Source organism: Sinocyclocheilus grahami, unplaced genomic scaffold (assembly GCF_001515645.1).
Source record: "Sinocyclocheilus grahami isolate Dianchi unplaced genomic scaffold, SAMN03320097.WGS_v1.1 scaffold423.1, whole genome shotgun sequence".
Taxonomy (NCBI): domain Eukaryota; kingdom Metazoa; phylum Chordata; class Actinopteri; order Cypriniformes; family Cyprinidae; genus Sinocyclocheilus; species Sinocyclocheilus grahami.
The window spans coordinates 477220-495423 of record NW_015505602.1 but is presented as its reverse complement, the minus strand read 5'-3'; the positions used below and the strand labels follow the sequence as shown (position 1 = coordinate 495423).

Here is an 18204-nt window from a genome sequence, read left to right as displayed (position 1 = left end):
TGCAGGAATTTTATTGTTAATCGCCTCAGGTCCCGTCTTTCACCAGACCACATTGATAATTTCACTGAACAAATAACGCATGGTCTGAGTAAGTAAAATGGGCCTTGTTTGCATTGTTTTGTTTTTAGACGATATAGCCTACACAAAATAAGTTTTTAAAACCTGTTTTAATGTTTTAATGTGATAAACCTTCCTATTGTTTTTCACTTGTATTTTAATTTGTTGGCTAACGTTATATGAAGATGAAGAATTGAAGAATTCTATTGATTGATTTTCCATTGTTCTGCATTTCCCCAGCTGATTTGAATAAATAAGCTATGCTTTGGCCGACGTTGAGTGTATGCTTTTCTTTTTTTTCTTTTTAACGACCGCCTAAAATGAAATGATGATCAAGGCAAGAGTGCGGCAAGCGGAATTCATTGAGGGATTTGACAGTGTGATTCATAGATTAAGTATTTCAAATATAGGCTATTATATATGCTACACGCACGCACAGAGGTTTTTTTTTTCTTACCATCTTTTGGGGGTTTCTTGCTTTTAGACTAGTCGATTAGTCGGATACAAAACTTTTGTTTAAACGACAGTCAAATTAGTCATCGCACACATCGTATATCGACGATGTCTCGTAAAAATGATAAACCTAGTAAGTTGCAAAAAATATTTTACATAGCCCCATATTCACCATACTGGTCTTTTTGCATGCAAGAATTAAACAATTTAGTATGAGGGTTGGGAATCGAAAAGCTATTCCAATTTTGGAAATCAGATCAGATGCATAAGGTCAGGAATCGAATTCCTTGTTATAAAATTAAATTTAGATTCTGCTTCTCGATTCCTGTATGCGCATTTTTTGTGATTTTAAAAGATTCAACTGCAAGAAGATGGAATAGAACTCACTTCTGCACTCGTGCGCTGTTTTCTGCGTTTTACACACACTTCTTAGCTGTCCATCGTGTTCGATGATGACGCTTGCTCCAGAGGTGGGAGGGAGGGGGGGTTCAGCGATGTTGGCGCTAATGCCACTTCTCGTGGGCGTCGAGTCCGATCCTTGAGCCGCACACTCTTCCACAGATGGAACAAGGGAAACCAGATACCAGGGGGGTACCAGCCGCCCACCTGGTGTCTTTTGGTGCTTCTCTCAGATCGTCAGTCTTGGTTGGTTTGATGCATTTGAGAGACTGCAGTGGCACAGGTGACCTGCCAGGCTGACCTGTTGAGTGCCAGAGATTCGAGCTGCGTGAGGGGAATGTTTGCTCGCTTTAGGAGGTCCCTGGTGTAGTCCTTAAAGCCTTAAGACCTTATGTCTTAGTTTCTGCCCTCCAGCGGAGCGCTTTGCACCCATTGGTTGACTGTAGAGGACTTGGCGGGGCAGGCGGTGTTCAGGCATGCGTATGGTGTGCCCTAGCCAACGCAGATGTTTTTGGTCAGCTTGTTTTTCGTTATCTCTGCATGCCTGCGACTTCAGTTCCTGCCGAGCGCGTTTTTTCAAATGCAGGAATTTTATTGTTAATCGCCTCAGGTCCCGTCTTTCACCAGACCACATTGATAATTTCACTGAACAAATAACGCATGGTCTGAGTAAGTAAAATGGGCCTTGTTTGCATTGTTTTGTTTTTAGACGATATAGCCTACACAAAATAAGTTTTTAAAACCTGTTTTAATGCTATTTCTTGATAAACCTTCCTATTGTTTTTCACTTGTATTTTAATTTGTTGGCTAACGTTATATGAAGATGAAGAATTCAGTCAGGCTATTGATTGATTTTCCATTGTTCTGCATTTCCCCAGCTAATTAATCACACATTTTTCTGAAATTAATCGCGATTTATACCACCTAACATTAAAGGGGTCATATGATGCTGCTAAAAAGAACATTATTTTGTGTATTTGGTGTAATGAAATGTGTTTATGCGGTTTAAGGTGAGTGAGACAGTGCTGGGCTGCTCCAGGACAGTTATGAAAACCATTTCAGAGACATGTTCTTAAATGTGACTCATATAAAATATATTACATGCATGCACAGTTTTAAGGCAGCTTTAATCGCCTTTTTGGTAACTTCGTGACTTAACTGACCACGACATTGCATGCACATAGTTTATTTCTCGCTTTGATATGAAAAGATACAGGCTACAGCTTTTGTGCGTGCAATTGAAGAGCACACGCTGCGAGGTAGGCCTGTCACGATAACAACTTTTTGTTGTACGATATATTGCCTCAGAAATAATTGCGATAAGACCATTTTATGCCACTGAATTTATAATCATAATGTAACAGCATAATAATGCAAGAAGGCCACACTTCCAAATGACAACAAACTTAATTTTTAAGAATATTTAGATCATGGAAATGAAGTACCAAAATATTAGATATCTTCAAAAACCTGAATAAATAGTAAATAAACATTTTCTAACAAAAAGTGAAAAGTAAAAAAAAAGATCTACAGATTTTTCCTTGACCTTCTTTTCTCTGTAAATTAAGGGTGCACACTATTGCTGAAAAACACAATCACTACTTAGCAGTCAGATGTCCGTATGCACAAAGGCACAGATCCCTAAACAAGACCATTTCTGCAGATTAAACTTTTTTTGTAGAAGCATTTTTTAAAATTTGAACTAGCATGAATCATCTCCCGTTCCCAGTCATTCTGCAACTGAATAAATGCACGTCTTGTCAAGAGAAAAAGTGACAGAAGCAGCAGTTGTGAGTGGGGTGGCCAACCCTAGCCCCACTCCTGCGTTAATTGTGTTAAATATTTTTAACTGGTTAAACTGAAAAAATGAATCGCATGCGTTAATGTGCAATTTTGACACCACTAATATTTTGTATGAATTTATACAATGTTATTTGTATGGAAACATACAGATGTTTAGAAAAAAGAAAGGCATGAATGTCCACCCCTAAACCTAACTGTCAGTGGGTCATAAGCAGATTGTATGAAAACGTAGAAATTCATAGAATAATTATGTATATATTATTTTACAACAAATTTTCATGATGTTATTCCAAGTAATTAAAGCAAATAAAAACTACAAGTATTTATTATTATTATTATTAATTATTTCATTTTATTTTATTTTAACATTTCAATTTAGATTAGCGTTAGATTGTTGAAAATATTAATAATGATTTATTTATTTATATAATTTTAATTCATCCTGCAGACGGATTGGAAGTTTGCTGAAGGCTCTGAGAAAGAGGGCGCAAAAACATACAAAAACATACAAATTCATATGTATTAGACACCAATTCACAATAGCATAAAATAGTTATAAATTGTCATGGGCACAATAGCACATTTTCATCAAAATAAGAATCATAGTACAGTACGTCAACTTTGAGTGGAATAGTTTCAAACAGATCATGAAAAAATCCACTACTTTTTTCGAAGTGGTGATTTCTTATGAATTAGTACAATTTGATTTGTATATAAAATGTATGATTTTTAGAAAAAGCGTAAGCATGAACATCCACCCTTAAATCTAACCATCAGTGGGGCATAAGTGGATCATATGAAAAGATACAAATTCATACAAATTAGCCACCAATTCACAATAACGTAAAATAGTTACAAATTGCCGTGAACAGAACAAATTGCAGTTTCAGAATCATAGTACGTCAAATCTGAGTGACATCTCATAGGACTGGTCATGAAAGTAATGCGAAACGTAACTATATTTCAAGGTGGTAATTTTGTATGAATTTGTAGGATGTGATTTGTACGGTACTTAAGCGCATGATATAAAAAAAAAAGTATGTCCACCCCTAAACCTATTTGTCAGTGGGCCGTAAGCAGATTGTACAAAAATCTATGAATTCATATGAGTTAGCCACTAATTTGCGATAATGTAAAATAGTTACGAATCACTATGAGTTTGTGTTGATACATTCAATATACGCAATAATGCAGTTTCATCACAATTTCAGAATCATAGTACGTCAAATAGTAAGCCACACTCCTTTGATATGCCCCGCCTCTTCATTTCATATAACCTCAGATAACCCACCGGAGCTCAGATAAAGGCTGAGTAAAACAGACGGAGGAGTGAACTGGGAATAACACTGAGACACAACGGGTCTGGCCTGATAACCTATGAGGAGTAGTTATAATGTTGACCAAAAGGAGGCAGCAGGTATGCTGTTAGTGAGCTTTCTGATGGGTTTCTAATTAAAACATGAGTCTTGTTGAGGAGAGCTGTACTGTTACTAAGTGATCAAATGAAGAGTTTGGCTCCAAAACACGATAAACCAAAATCAGTATTGTATCTGGTCGGTATTGAAAAGTCCATTTTTAATTTTACGCAAAATACAATATCCGCCGTGTTATAGGCCTTTATCACAGTCCTCGTGTCGTCACATCCGGCTCCGATTAGTAGCATAAAGTAATTTCCGCCTGCTTTATTGTCAATGGACAGATGCCAGTTTTGTGAAGAAAATTGTTTTGGAACCAAACTCTTCAAATACACCTAGCAACACATTAAAACTCACTCAGAGTACCGTGCAATTGCATAGCAACCACAAAACCCTGACAATCACTCATGTTGTCATGTACATAGTGTACTTAATAGGAATGTGCATCTCCATAACTGAGGCAAATGCGATACGCATCTCGATGCATAGCCAACGATACGATACATTGAAGATACATATGAAGTAGCTAGCGATGCGATACGATTCACCCCTATTACGATACAGTGCAATCCGATTTCGATTCGATCCGATTCAACACAATGCGATTCGATGCAATACGATGCAATGGAAAAAATATGATCGCATTTATGTCTTTGGTTCAGACAGACAGCAAATCATAAATTAACTTATGCGACTACTGACTTCTAACGCCTCGAGGCCTGTTTCATAAAACAAGTTTACCAAATAGGCCAGGCTTATTTCAGTTAGTCTGACTCACTGTCAAATGATTTGGTTCCATAAAACAAATTTAACAAAGATCAAAATCAGTCACTGTGGCAACTTATGCTGGAAAGCTAACCTGGTCCAGGGCAGGCAAACTGTCAGACTAAGCTGAGCTCCTCTAACACTGAACAATAGGAATGCATCGATATTACCACTGACTCTCTCACATACTATCATAGCCATGCAGCCTTTTTCTCTGGTTTTATGACAGCTGTACCCTTTATAGTTATAGCAGATTGCATTAGAACTTTACAATCTAACATTGCTCTTTAAAGCATTAAAATCACTAAATTAAAACTACATTTTAACTGCTATAAGAAACACACATTAAGTAGTAATTAAGTTGTAAGCTTAGTAATTAGGACTCTATTAGCTTACATTTTATTTACCCATAACAATAGTCCCTTTACAGTTACTGCTATCATTAGAATACACCTATATGTAGTTTTAAAATTCTACAAAAGGCACATTTAATGTCCAACAACGAATATCTTTGCAAAATGCATATTTGACTCAGAATTATTGTGCTCCGTCTGTTTAGCGTGCATGTATGCAACAGCGCTCGTTCCCTCCCGTATGCCTCGCCCACTCCTGACAGCAAGCAAAATGGATATATTTGCATGACTTAAAAAATATACTTGTGACATGTCAGTTATGCACTAAGGAAAACACAACATCTCAAATGCATTAAACAGCACAAATATATTCGCTGTTTGCCATGGTGGATCGATTTGATCCAAGATCGACATTAAGGGCTGTTTAAGATTAAGCGTGAGATTGTGTGAATTTACATTGTCGTTTATGGAACTGCTTTAGCCCCGATTTATTTGTTAGGTTATTTCAAATCAGATTTTGGACTTTAATCCCCGCTTTTCCTCAGGTCTCTGTAGTGTTGTTGTGATACATCATATTCACGCGCAGCGGTGATGAGAAAACGCGCTTGAGAAACAGTTTCGAGAGGAGAAATCAATCTATATATAAAATATTGGTCACAGATTATTGGTCACTTTCTAAACAATAAAAGTGTAGCCATCCACTAGTAATTATATATAAATAAATAGGTGCCAAATTTTTACAGATGCAAATATGTTAGAAACGATGCATCGCGATACAAATGCCAGCTTGTATCCGATGCACACTTTTTAAACTGATGCATTGCATCGTTAACGTTTTTTGCCGATGCACCGAGCGAATCGGTGAATCTTCCCATCCCTAGTGTTTAATGTGTATAAAATGTATTTAAAGGGGACCTATTATGCAAAATTCACATTTGCAAGGTGTTTGGACATAAATGTGTGTTGGCAGTGTGTGTACACAACCACCCTATAATGATAAAAATCCACCCACTCCTTTTTTTTTTTAAATCTCCATAAATAATAAGCAGTGTCTCCCAATGGCCTATTTTTAGCATTGGTGCTATGTGACGTCACATTAGCCACAGGCCCACGAATGTTGACAGACACTGCCGTTTTAACATAGAACAGCCCTGAGTGAGTTCACAGCGAGTTGTACACAGTCTGCCATTGCTGCACTGACGAGCGTCTCCCAAGCGTTTTAGGTGTTCTGTAGCTGGATGTATTAATCCACATAGCTCTCTCCATTTACTCCTGAAATCTGAGCCGCTGAAGACGAGGTGGATTCATTTTGTTTTAGAAGAAAATGCTCCCTCAACACAAATTAGTTTATGTCTGCGTGAAGGGACAAACATAAAAAACAGCGCGTTTTGGCTCATACCCTAAAAATGGCAATTTCAACAAGCTATAAAAAATTATCTGTAGGGTATTTTGAGCTAAAACTTCACATACACACTCTGGGGACATCAGAGACTTATTTTACATCTTGTAAAAAGGGGCATAATAGGTCACCTTTAATGTTATTGTTGTTGCAGAACTCTACCCGAGTCCCCTCCTGACTCAAGTTCAGAGCCATATTCACCCCAGCAAGCCAACGGTAAGTTCAGTCCACCTGAACCGTTTGATGTGAATCGAATTTCAGTAACAATCAAGACTTCAATTTAAATTAAGATTTAAAAAAAATCTAAAATAACCAACCAAGAACATACACAGAAAATTGTTTAGTTATTGTTTCAGAGGGTGAAGAATACCTTATGATGCATAAATGTAGAAATCAAAATTGAATAAAATGTTAAATGTAACTTAATGTCTGCTTATTCATTTTCCACCTTAGATGCGCACATGCTCAGGACAATGACGCCCGAGAACATGTGTCACATGACCAGTCCTCCGCCTCTCCCCACACACCCCCACTATCCCAGCATGCACCGGGACATGTACCTTAAGCCAGAGCCCATTATTTCGCAGTATTCAATTGGTCCAGGCAGTGGCGGGGGCGGAGACATGCAACAGAGTCAGATGCTACATCAACTCCTGCAACATCCACAAGGACCTGAGTAAGAGAGAGAGAATCAGAGGAACATTTTTTTTGCTAATTTTTTTATGAGATTGCTCCTTCATAGCTGAGGGGACTTGAATGAGTTTGACCCTCTGAGATTTAAGCAATGTGAATTTTTAATACATCATATATACTGTGTGTGTATATATATATATATATATATATATATATATACTGTATATATATATATATATATATATATATATACACAACATATTTGCATGATGTTATTTCAAGTAATTAAAACAAATAAAAGCAAACAATACTTAACATTCATCATTCATTTTTTATTATATTTTAGTTTAGATTATTCATTATCACAGTCAGCAGTACTATTACAATCTCAAAAAAAACCAGTGGTTAATAAACGCCAAGTGAACAAATGTTATATATTATTTAAATTTAAATCTTGATTTTTTTTTTTGAGTTTTAGTTTAGATTAGAGTTAGATTATTTAAATGTATTATTACAAATTATAATAATATATTATATATATTTTTTATTACTATATATAATAAATATATTATACTTTTTGCTTCTTTACATTTTCTTTGGATGTTTGCTGAAGCCCCGTAGTGGGCCCCACCCCCCTGTTTTTTTATTTTATTTTATTTTTTATTTTATGTGGCACCTAGTGGTAATAATACAGTCTAACAAAACCCATTTGGTTAGTAACCTCCAGATGAAGTATTATTTCAATTTACATCTTGATTTATTTGTTCTTTTAGCATTTTAATTTAGATAAGAGTTATATTATTTCAATATATTAATAATAATTTAGTAATTTCAATATTTTTAAGTCATCTTGCACCCCGCTTGTAAGTTTGCTGATGACCCTTATTTGGCCCCTGTTTTATTTTATTTTACAGTTCTATTTTTTATTATTTTAATTTATAATTTATTTTATTTTATTTTGTCAGATTCAGCAACTATTACAATCTCAAAAAACCCTAGTGTTTTGTTAACTTTGTTAAATGTGAAAAAACACTATTTCAATCTTGACTTTGTGTTTTTTTATCATTTTAATTTAAAGTATTAATAATAAATAATTAATTTAAATAGTTTTAAGTTATCTTGCAGCCTCTTTGGAAATTTGATGAGGGCCCTTAGAGGGCCCCGGCCTCCTGGTTGAGAACCACTGCCGTAGAGTTAGAGATGGACCAGCAATTTTCCACATCAACAAATGAATGCTTTGTGTTTCTCCAGTGGGATTCCAGTACATCCGGCAAAGAAGAGAAAACATTCAGACTCTCCCAACAGCACTCTCAACTCTCAGATCCTCACAGGCATCATCAAACAAGAGCCAGGTACACACACACACACACACACAAGTACCTGAACACAACTGCATTTTCAGCACTACATGACTATATGTATTTGTACTTTTACAGGTTTGATGCAGGATGCAGAAAACTCATACCTGGATCCAAACTACCAGTGCATAAAGTGGCAGCCACACCAGCAGAACAAATGGACTACAATATACGACTCCAGTGGAAAAGAACTGTGGGTGCTGCTCTGGTCTTACACACCTCTGCATTTAGATTTACGACAGCAATGAGAAATGCATCGAGGGCGAGAGTGTGTGTTTGGGATTTAATGGGGTATAAGGATGTATCAGGCTGTACTAAAAGAGACAGAAGAGAGAGAGACAGATGGCAGAGGCCAGAGAATTCCTATCAGATGAGCAGCGTGTAGGAGTGAGAGCAAGAGCAGAGTTCTGGCTTATAAGAGAGAGGAATGAGGATTAACAGAGAGAGAATGATCAGGAAGAAATGCACCACAAAAAAGTCCTGATGGTGATATTGATTAAATTAATTTAATTAATTCTAATTTATTATTAGGAACATTAATTATGATGTATAGGAATAATTATTTATAATTTTTTAAAATCAAATTTCTAAAAACTTTTATAAAATTATTTATAAAAATTTACATTTTAATTATTATAAAAGCAGATATAGTTACAGTTATATACGATTACCATTTTTATAGTATAGAAAATCAATGACATCAGTATTCATTACTAAATCTTAATATTAATAAATACTTTTCTTAAAACTTTCTAAAAAAAAATTTATGTACCCCACTACACTTTTGAATAACATTGATTGTAATCAAATACATTTATTTAATAATTATTTCTAAAATTAAACTAGATAATTAATCATTATTAGTTCTAATAATTAATATAAAATATTATTTAATATACCATTATAAAATAAAATATATTTAAAGAAAAAAAAGACAACCAGAAATAGATTTTGTTTCTCTCTTTTTGCCTCTGCAGTCCGATGCCTACATATAGGGTGGACGCAGATAAGGGTTTTAACTTCTCCTTGGCTGATGATGCATTTGTGTGTCAGAAGAAGAACCACTTCCAGGTGACCGTGTACATCGGGATGCCAGGAGATCCCAACTATGTCAAGACCAGCGAGGGGCTACAGCCCATTGAATGCTTTTACCTGAAACTCAATGGGGTCAAGGTGAGCCAGACCACAAGAACACGTCATACTACTACTGTCTATAAACTCTTGCCTGTTCTAGCGTGTTTTTATCTGTGTGTCTTCCAGTTGGAAGCGATGAATCAGTCCATTAATGTGGAACAGTCACAGTCTGACCGGAGTAAAAGACCCTTTAAACCAGTATTGTACGTTTTACATCATATTTGCTAATATTATGTGTTAAGAGCGTGGATTTGAATTGGCCTGTGACATAAATGTTAACTATATGCTTTACAGAGTGACATTGCCACCAGAGCAGGTGACCAAAGTAACGGTGGGTCGTCTCCACTTCAGCGAGACCACAGCCAATAACATGAGAAAGAAAGGCAAACCAAACCCTGACCAGAGGTACAAAATATAACCATGACAAAGTAAACCTGACCAGGTTTATTTACCACTTATATCATCTTTTGACAACATCTGTGTCACCTTCAGGCCATCCAAGATGTAGATGAGTTTGTTTCTTCATCAGATTTGGAGAAATGCAGCATTACATCACTTGCTCAACCAATGGATCCTCTGCAGTGAATGGGTGCCGTCAGAATGAGAGTTCAACCAGCTGATAAAAACATCACAATAATCCACAAGTAATCCACACCACTCCAGTCCATCAGTTAACATCTTGTGAAGAGAAAAGCTGTGTGTTTAAAGTATGAGTCCTCTTTCCATAATATTGCTGTTTCCAGTGAAAAAGTTGTCTCATCTTAATCAGGAGAGAAATATGCAAGCACCGTTTACAAACAAAAATAGTCCAAAATTGTTCCAAAAAAATACTGTATGTTGGTGTATTTTGATGTAAGAGGATAAAAAGATATGGACTTTTTCACTGGAGGAAGTGGTATTATGGACCCTTATTTTGGCCACAAGCAAAGTCTTAAAGGGGTGGTTCATTGCGATTTCACTTTTTTAACGTTAGTTAGTGTGTAATGTTGCTGTTTGAGCATAAACAATATCTGCAAAGTTACGAAGCTGAAAGTTCAGTGCAAACGGAGATATCGTCTTTTAAAATTCTGGCAGTTTAATGCTTACAAAAACGGCTGGAACAGACTCAATACTGTTCCTTGCGTTCCCCTGCTCTGCATCTCTCTCTCTCTCTCATTCAGCGCAGCTCCGACAATGAATTGTTCCAATTATACACTTATTTTCACATAGCTATGAGAAGCATTAAACATGGATGCGCATGCGGTTGCTGTACTGTATTATTAAAGCTTTAATCAAGATAAAACCGTATATCAAAAGCTAACATAAGCAGTAGCATTTACAACGTATCTAAAAGTATGAGACAACAACAAACAAAAAACATAGGCCTACCATTAAAAGCCATGCTTGCACAGGTTCTGCACGATCCTCTTCACTAATATCCTCTGCTTCTCAATCGGGCTCAAACTGATAAGCGATATTAACAATGCCGTTGTTTACAATACAACCGGAGCACATGCCGCTGAGGTGAGGGGCGGGACATTTAGACGCGCGCGAGAGACGGTTGAGCCAATCACAACACACTGGGCTAGCTAACCAATCAGAGCCCATCGCCTATTTCTGAGGGTGGGGCTTCATAAAAACAGGAAAAGATCAGCCCGTTTCTCAGAGAAGGGACAGAGCTGTGTGGAATAAAGGTTAATTATGTGAAAAATAATGCGTTTTTTTTTTTAACGAAGCATTAACACATGTTAGACTGCACCCCATAAACACAATCGAGCCTAGAAAAAACCCAGTGAACCACCCCTTTAATGATGGATTTGGTTCTTACAAACATGCAGCTTTTCTCTTCACAAGATGTTAACTGATGGACTGGAGTGGTGTGGATTACTTGTGGATTATTGTGATGTTTTTATCAGCTGTTTGGACTCTCATTCTGACGGCACCCATTCACTGCAGAGGATCCATTGGTGAGCAAGTGATGTAATGTTACATTTCTCCAAATACTGCCAATACTGTCCACAGATATTACATAATATCAAAATAAAAGAATATTCCCCAAAAACTCTTAGGATTGTTCTTTAAAAACACTTACGTTTGTATTTTGTGCAGGTACTTCATGCTGGTGGTAGCTATTCAGGCTCAGTGTCACAGTCAGAGCTTCACGGTGGCGGCTCACGTCTCCGAGAGGATCATCGTCAGGGTAACCGCTGTCAGTCTGGTCGTGTCTGACCGACCTCCTCCAATCACAACCTGTTTCTGTGTCAATGATCCACCTCTGACCAATCGCTATTAATGTTACAGTCTGTTATGATTATGCTGCTGAATTTGTTTGCATTTACTTTTGACTTCTTTTAACAGGATTAGATTTTGTTATGCCATTTTTGACTTTTTATTCTTATTGAGAAATAAAAATTCTGAAGAAATCATGAAACTTATTTGAAGTTTTAGGTGTAAATCTATTTAAAAGTCAACTGAATTTGCAGTAACACCTTCCCTTCCCAGCCATTTACTTAGGTTTTTGTGCTTTTTATTGTTCTTTCTTTCTTTCTTTCTTTCTTTCTTTCTTTCTTTGTCTCTCAGGCATCTAACCCGGGTCAATTTGAGAGTGACAGTGAAGTGTTGTGGCAGAGAGGGCAGATGTCGGACTCTGTGTACCATCACGGCCGAGTCGGCATCAATACGGACCGGCCAGATGAGGCTCTGGTTGTACACGGCAATGTGAAGGTCATGGGTTCCCTTGTGCATCCTTCCGATATTAGAGCCAAGGAGAATGTGAAGGAGGTACATTTTTATGTGTGTGCATATCTCTCCTTACACATGCAAAAGATCTTACATTTTTTAACTTACCTTTTTACCAATTAAGAACTTTTACCAACCATGCAAAAAAAAATTTAATAGTCCTGAACTATTTCCATGTTTTTTTCTGTTAATACAATCATTTAACTGTTTGTATTTGCAAACAGTCCACAAATATATTTCATACCTTCTCTCTCTTTCTTCAGGTGGACACCACTGATAACCTGAGGCGGATTTCCCAAATGAGGCTGGTGCATTATCAGTATAAGCCTGAGTTTGCAGCCACAGTGGGCATTGATATCACTTCTGAGACCGGTACTGTCTCCACAGATCAATCCTAGTATAAATACCCAATTGGGGTCATATTTCTCCCCAAAATAAAAGGAAAAAAATATTTTGCATTAAGAAACTGGAGCAGATTTGTAGGTCTATGAAAATCATCAACTCTTATAATTTTGTCTGGACCATAATAAGAATTTGTGTTGATGAAAATTATATTACAATGCAAAAAAAATCATAATGTTACTAAAACGCATGCTAAATCAGTGTTATTTTACTACTATTTATGTATATTTATTACTATTTTGAATTAGATTTTTATTTTTATATTTTCAGTTTTCATTTTAATTTTAGTTATTTTAAAAAGTTATTTTATTAGTTTGTTAATATTTCTATTTGGCTTTAATTTTTATTTTAGTTTTAGTAATTATTAATTACTTATTTATTTCAGTTTGATGCTAAGGCAACATTTCTAATTTTTGTTTATGTTTTTTTAATGTAAATGTTTCATCTAATATTCATATTTTAGTATATGCTAGCATTTTGTCAATTATCAAAAAGTTTTTTCATAGTTTTAGTTAGCAATAACAACGCTGCTCTAAAATATATTCATAAAGGATTCCGTTACAATCACTATGTAGTATGTAGGACTGTAAACTATTTTCCTAATTAATGCTGTTCAGTTGCTTTGACACAATCTGTATTGTTAAAAGCGCTGTATAAATTAAGGTGACTTGACTTGACTTGTAAAACTAGTGCTTAACAGAAACTTAGTGTGTCCAGTTAACAGGTTGTGTGTGTTATCAGGGGTGATCGCTCAGGAGGTCCAGCAGATTCTGCCGGAGGCTGTGAAGGATGGAGGAGACGTGGTGTGTGCTAACGGAGAGACCATCCCTAATCTACTGGTGGTCAATAAAGTATGAGCACACAAACACATTCTTACAGATGCCCACACAGTCTCTCTGCCTCTCTCTCATGTGTGTGTTTGATTCTGCAGGAGCGGATCTTTATGGAGAACGTGGGAGCGGTGAAGGAACTCTGCAAGCTCACTGATAATCTGGAGACTCGCATTGACGAGCTTGAACGCTGGAGCCAAAAACTCGCCAAACTGCGCCGGCTAGACAGCATGAAGAGCACCATCAGCAGAGGCACAGTCAGGTGTGTGTCAATGAAGCTGTGCACTCACACATGCACCTGAGTAAATTCAAAGTGAGGAAGTCTGAAGAAACATGGTCTTTTTTTCTAGTCAGTCAGGAAGCTACTTTAGCAGAACAGGAAGTGGCCCACTCAAGAAAAAAACTGCTAAGCCAGGAAGCAAGGTAAGATTTAAAACAGTTTTCCTCTTCAAAAAAATGCATGTATTAAAAACTATAATGGAATGTAATGAGATGTGATGTTACAGTCTCATTACAGGTAAGTGTAATGAAATTGTGTACTGAAATGATGCAATAGAATCATATTGGACATGCACGAATCATAAGGAATGCAATAGAATCATGTGGGACATGATAGAATCATATGAAATGGATATGAATCATTGGATGAGATGGGAAAGATTGACATGAAACATGATAGAACCATATGGGATGGGCCAGAATTATATGGAATAGAATCATATTGGATATAAGATAATCATATGAAATGGAGTATAATCATATTGGATTGGGATAGAATCATATGCAATGGAGTAGAATAATATACTGTAGGATGGGACAAAAATTATATGGAATAGAATAGAATCATATAGGATAGGATATAAATCATATGGAATGGAGTAGAATTATACTGGATGAGATGGGATAGACTCATATGGAATGAAGTAAAATAATTTTTAATGGGATAGAATCATATGGAATAGAGTAGAATCATTTTGGATGGGATAGACTCATATGGAATGGAATAGAATCATATGAAATTGAGTACAATCATATTTGATGGAATAGAATCCTATGGAAAGGAGTGGAGTCATATTGTATGCAATAGAATAATTTGGAATGGAGTAGAATCATTTAGGATGGAATAGATTCATATGGGATGGAATAGAATCATATGGAATGGAGTAGAATCATGTTTAATGGGATAGAATCATATGGAATGGAATCTTATAGGAAGGGATAGAATCATGTGGAATGGAATGGAATAGAATCAGATGGAATGGGATAGATTCATAAAACAGGATATGATACAAACTTAAAGAATGGGATTGCACAAAATCAGTGGTATATGATGAGATGGAATGTAATGGAATAGAATAATTTGGACTGGGATGGAATAGAATTGGATGGGATGGGATGAGATGATTGTTGTTGTTTTTGCAGCGGTCCATCCCGGAGCAGAGCTGCCTGAGTCACAGATTCATGCAGGGCACCATCCTGGCGCTGGTCATCATTATGGCCTTCAGGTGAGAGAGGGAATCATTCACCCCCAAACATTAGAATTAATATTTATTTTTTGAGTGTCTGTTTCATGCTCATTATCATCTCGTTCTGTAGTGTCATCTCCATGTCCATCCTCTATGTGCTCAATCTTCAACACCATGGAAGCATAAGTGATGTTGAGGGGTATGTACATGTTCACACACACACATCCATTCACACGAACACATCTCCACGTCATGCTCAGAGGTCTTTCTCTTTATTTCTGTATGCTCTCGTTTGATCTCCTCCTGCTCATTTCTCTCAGTGTCGTTTGTAGCTCTGCGTCCCGCTGCCTTCTCTTCGTCTCTTGGACGCCCTTCCTCACTGCAACCGTCACATTCTGTCCATCCTTCTGTCTGTGGTATGCTCTCCCCTTCCTTTCTCTCTGTTTCTCTATCACTTCGTCTTCCCATCCATGACCAAAGGTTTTCCAGTCCTACGTTTCCCAAGAAAACCTTTTTAGGAAACTTGTATTACTCAGAGGTTTTTAAGAAGAAGTCTCTTATGTTCACCAAGGCTGCATTTGTTTGATCAAACTACAGAAAAATCTGTTATATTGTAAAATAACATTACAATTCAAAATAACAGTTGAATGCTTGAATATCTTTTAAAATGTAATTTATTCTGAATCTTCAATAAAAAATTAAAAGCTTCTGGATCGTCAATAAAAAAATCGGAATTTTCAGCATCATTACTCCAGTCTTCAGTGTCACGTGATTCTTCAGAAATCATTGTAATATGCTGACTTGCTGCTGAAGGCACATGTATTATTATTATCTATGCTAACAACAGTATTTTGTGTAAACCATGATCTTTTTTTTCAGGATTCTTTGATGAAAGAAAGTTCAAAAGAACAGCATTTATTTGAAATAGATGCAGAAAACGTTTGATTCAAACTGGTATCTTGGCAAATCTAAGCAAAGTTTGAGCCATTTATTCTCAGCTTAATCTCATTCTGCGAGAAACAGCTGAAATATTAAAGAGACCTCATGTGACCTCTCTCTCTCTGTCTCAGCCGGTCTCGTTCTGCTTTGGGTTCGGCTCGTCAGGCTTCTTTCTCCCCTGCCAGAGTGACCACATCCACTCTCTCCCCAGGTTACAGAAAACACACTCATGCTCACAATACAGCTGTTGTGTTTTTTTTGCAATACACATATGTGGATTATTACTTTCATAGAAGTTCATTATCTGTTTACAGACTCCACCGCCCCATCATTGTCCAATCATCCGCCCTGCTGCCCTCCAACACCTGCCACAACCAACCAATCAGCCACCATCAGTCTGTTGCCAGGCAGCAACCAATCCACTCCAGGTATGACAACAATCACCAGACAAATGAGAAATTTTGACAGCCATCAGAGCAGTTACAAACAAATGACTTTACTTAACAATTTGCTTAAAGCTTTTATATGTTATGCATTATAGAAGTAGGCCTACTTTTAATGCATTAATTATGCCTTGTAATGCACCTTATAATGCACTGTATGATCTCATGTATGCAGGTGCATCTCAATAAATTAGAATTTTGTGGAAATTGTGTGGGTTTTTGTTAAATGTGAGCCAAAATCATCACAATTAAAGATTTAAAGACTTAAAACTACTTCAGTCTGTGTGCATTGAATTTATTTAATACATGAGTTTCACAATTTGAGTTGAATTACTGAAATAAATGAACTTTTCCACGACATTCTAATTTATTGAGATGCACCTGTAATTATCATAGATTATAATACTTATCTATTAATTGTTACACCTTTGGAAATATAATCCATTAAACAAATAACAAACAAACAAACAACTTCTGATGTAACAAAGAATCTGCAGATACTGTAATGCTTTTTTACTTTAGTTACAATTATTTATGAAAAGATATAATGCATTATAATGTACCTTATGAATATCTTTATAATGCATTATACATAAAGTCTATAAGTAAAGTGATACCAGTGATGCTTTATACAAGAAATTAAAATTTATCTATTTTCTTATTACATGCCTTACTCTACTTTTTTTGTCAGGTCAAAAAGACCAGTGTTTTGGAAGTAAAATGGTTGAATTAATGAATCAGTTTGATGAATGAACGAATGAATGAATCAGTGAATTGACACATCAGTGATATCTTCTCAAAACTCTTCTATGCTGCTCCTTTTGTTGGATTAAATAGAAAAAGGACTCATTCAAACCTTCTTTTCACATACAGTATAATTTCTCTCTCACTGTATCTCTCTCTCTCTCGCTCAGACTCCAGCACTGGTGTTCCCACCCAGGCCACTATTAACAAGAAGGCAAAGTCTCGGCCGCTGGACAAAGACAACCGGAATAAGAACCGTCTGAGTCACACGTCAGCTCCTCTGTTCCCCAGTAAAGGCAAACGGCCGCCTCAGCCTCCAGAGCTGAGCGGAGCAACCAAACGCTTGCCTGGTGGACAACAGCCACCGTCCCGGAGACAGCGCGGTATCAACACACAGGGTACACACACACACATATATATGTATACAGTATTAGGGATGCACGATATTGGATTTTTGCCAATATCTGATATGCCGATATTTTTCAACAAATTTTGGCCGATACCGATACTGATACCAATATATTTTCTTTTGTTTGGAAACAACACCATGTCTCTCCTGTGCAGAAATTATAAGCAAAATATTTTTAATTTTGGTTAGTTTTTAACAAGAACTTATTTGTTAGAATTAAATAAACAATAATGAAGGTTTTTGACAGTACATTGAAGCTTGAAAATAGCTATAAATAAACTATATATCAATCGCTGCATTTTTCCCCCAGAAAGATGCGGTGCTAACCCTAACATTTTATCTTAAGATTTAACATCTGTAGATGTTTAAAGCAAAAGAGTTGTAAAAATTCTGAAAATCTTTTAGAGCTTATGATTTGTTTAAAAAATAAAACATATTACACATTAATGAATAAATCAGTATATATAAAATTGTTTAATTTACA

At 36.3% G+C, this 18204-nt stretch overlaps 1 protein-coding gene across 1 annotated transcript in view; it reads left to right on the top strand.

Annotated features, from left to right (window-relative positions):
• LOC107551430 (myelin regulatory factor-like) overlaps positions 1–18204 on the top strand; it is a 42573-nt gene that overhangs the window by 19597 nt on the left and 4772 nt on the right. The window contains exons 4-22 of the mRNA XM_016233030.1: positions 6799–6860; positions 7098–7320; positions 8529–8629; positions 8714–8828; positions 9613–9808; positions 9896–9972; positions 10064–10174; positions 11858–11948; positions 12329–12529; positions 12751–12859; positions 13631–13740; positions 13821–13981; positions 14070–14142; positions 15142–15224; positions 15316–15384; positions 15506–15601; positions 16256–16335; positions 16439–16552; positions 17482–17709. Of these exons, the coding sequence (XP_016088516.1) occupies positions 6799–6860; positions 7098–7320; positions 8529–8629; positions 8714–8828; positions 9613–9808; positions 9896–9972; positions 10064–10174; positions 11858–11948; positions 12329–12529; positions 12751–12859; positions 13631–13740; positions 13821–13981; positions 14070–14142; positions 15142–15224; positions 15316–15384; positions 15506–15601; positions 16256–16335; positions 16439–16552; positions 17482–17709 (2300 nt within the window). The remainder of the gene's footprint in view (positions 1–6798; positions 6861–7097; positions 7321–8528; positions 8630–8713; positions 8829–9612; positions 9809–9895; positions 9973–10063; positions 10175–11857; positions 11949–12328; positions 12530–12750; positions 12860–13630; positions 13741–13820; positions 13982–14069; positions 14143–15141; positions 15225–15315; positions 15385–15505; positions 15602–16255; positions 16336–16438; positions 16553–17481; positions 17710–18204) is intronic.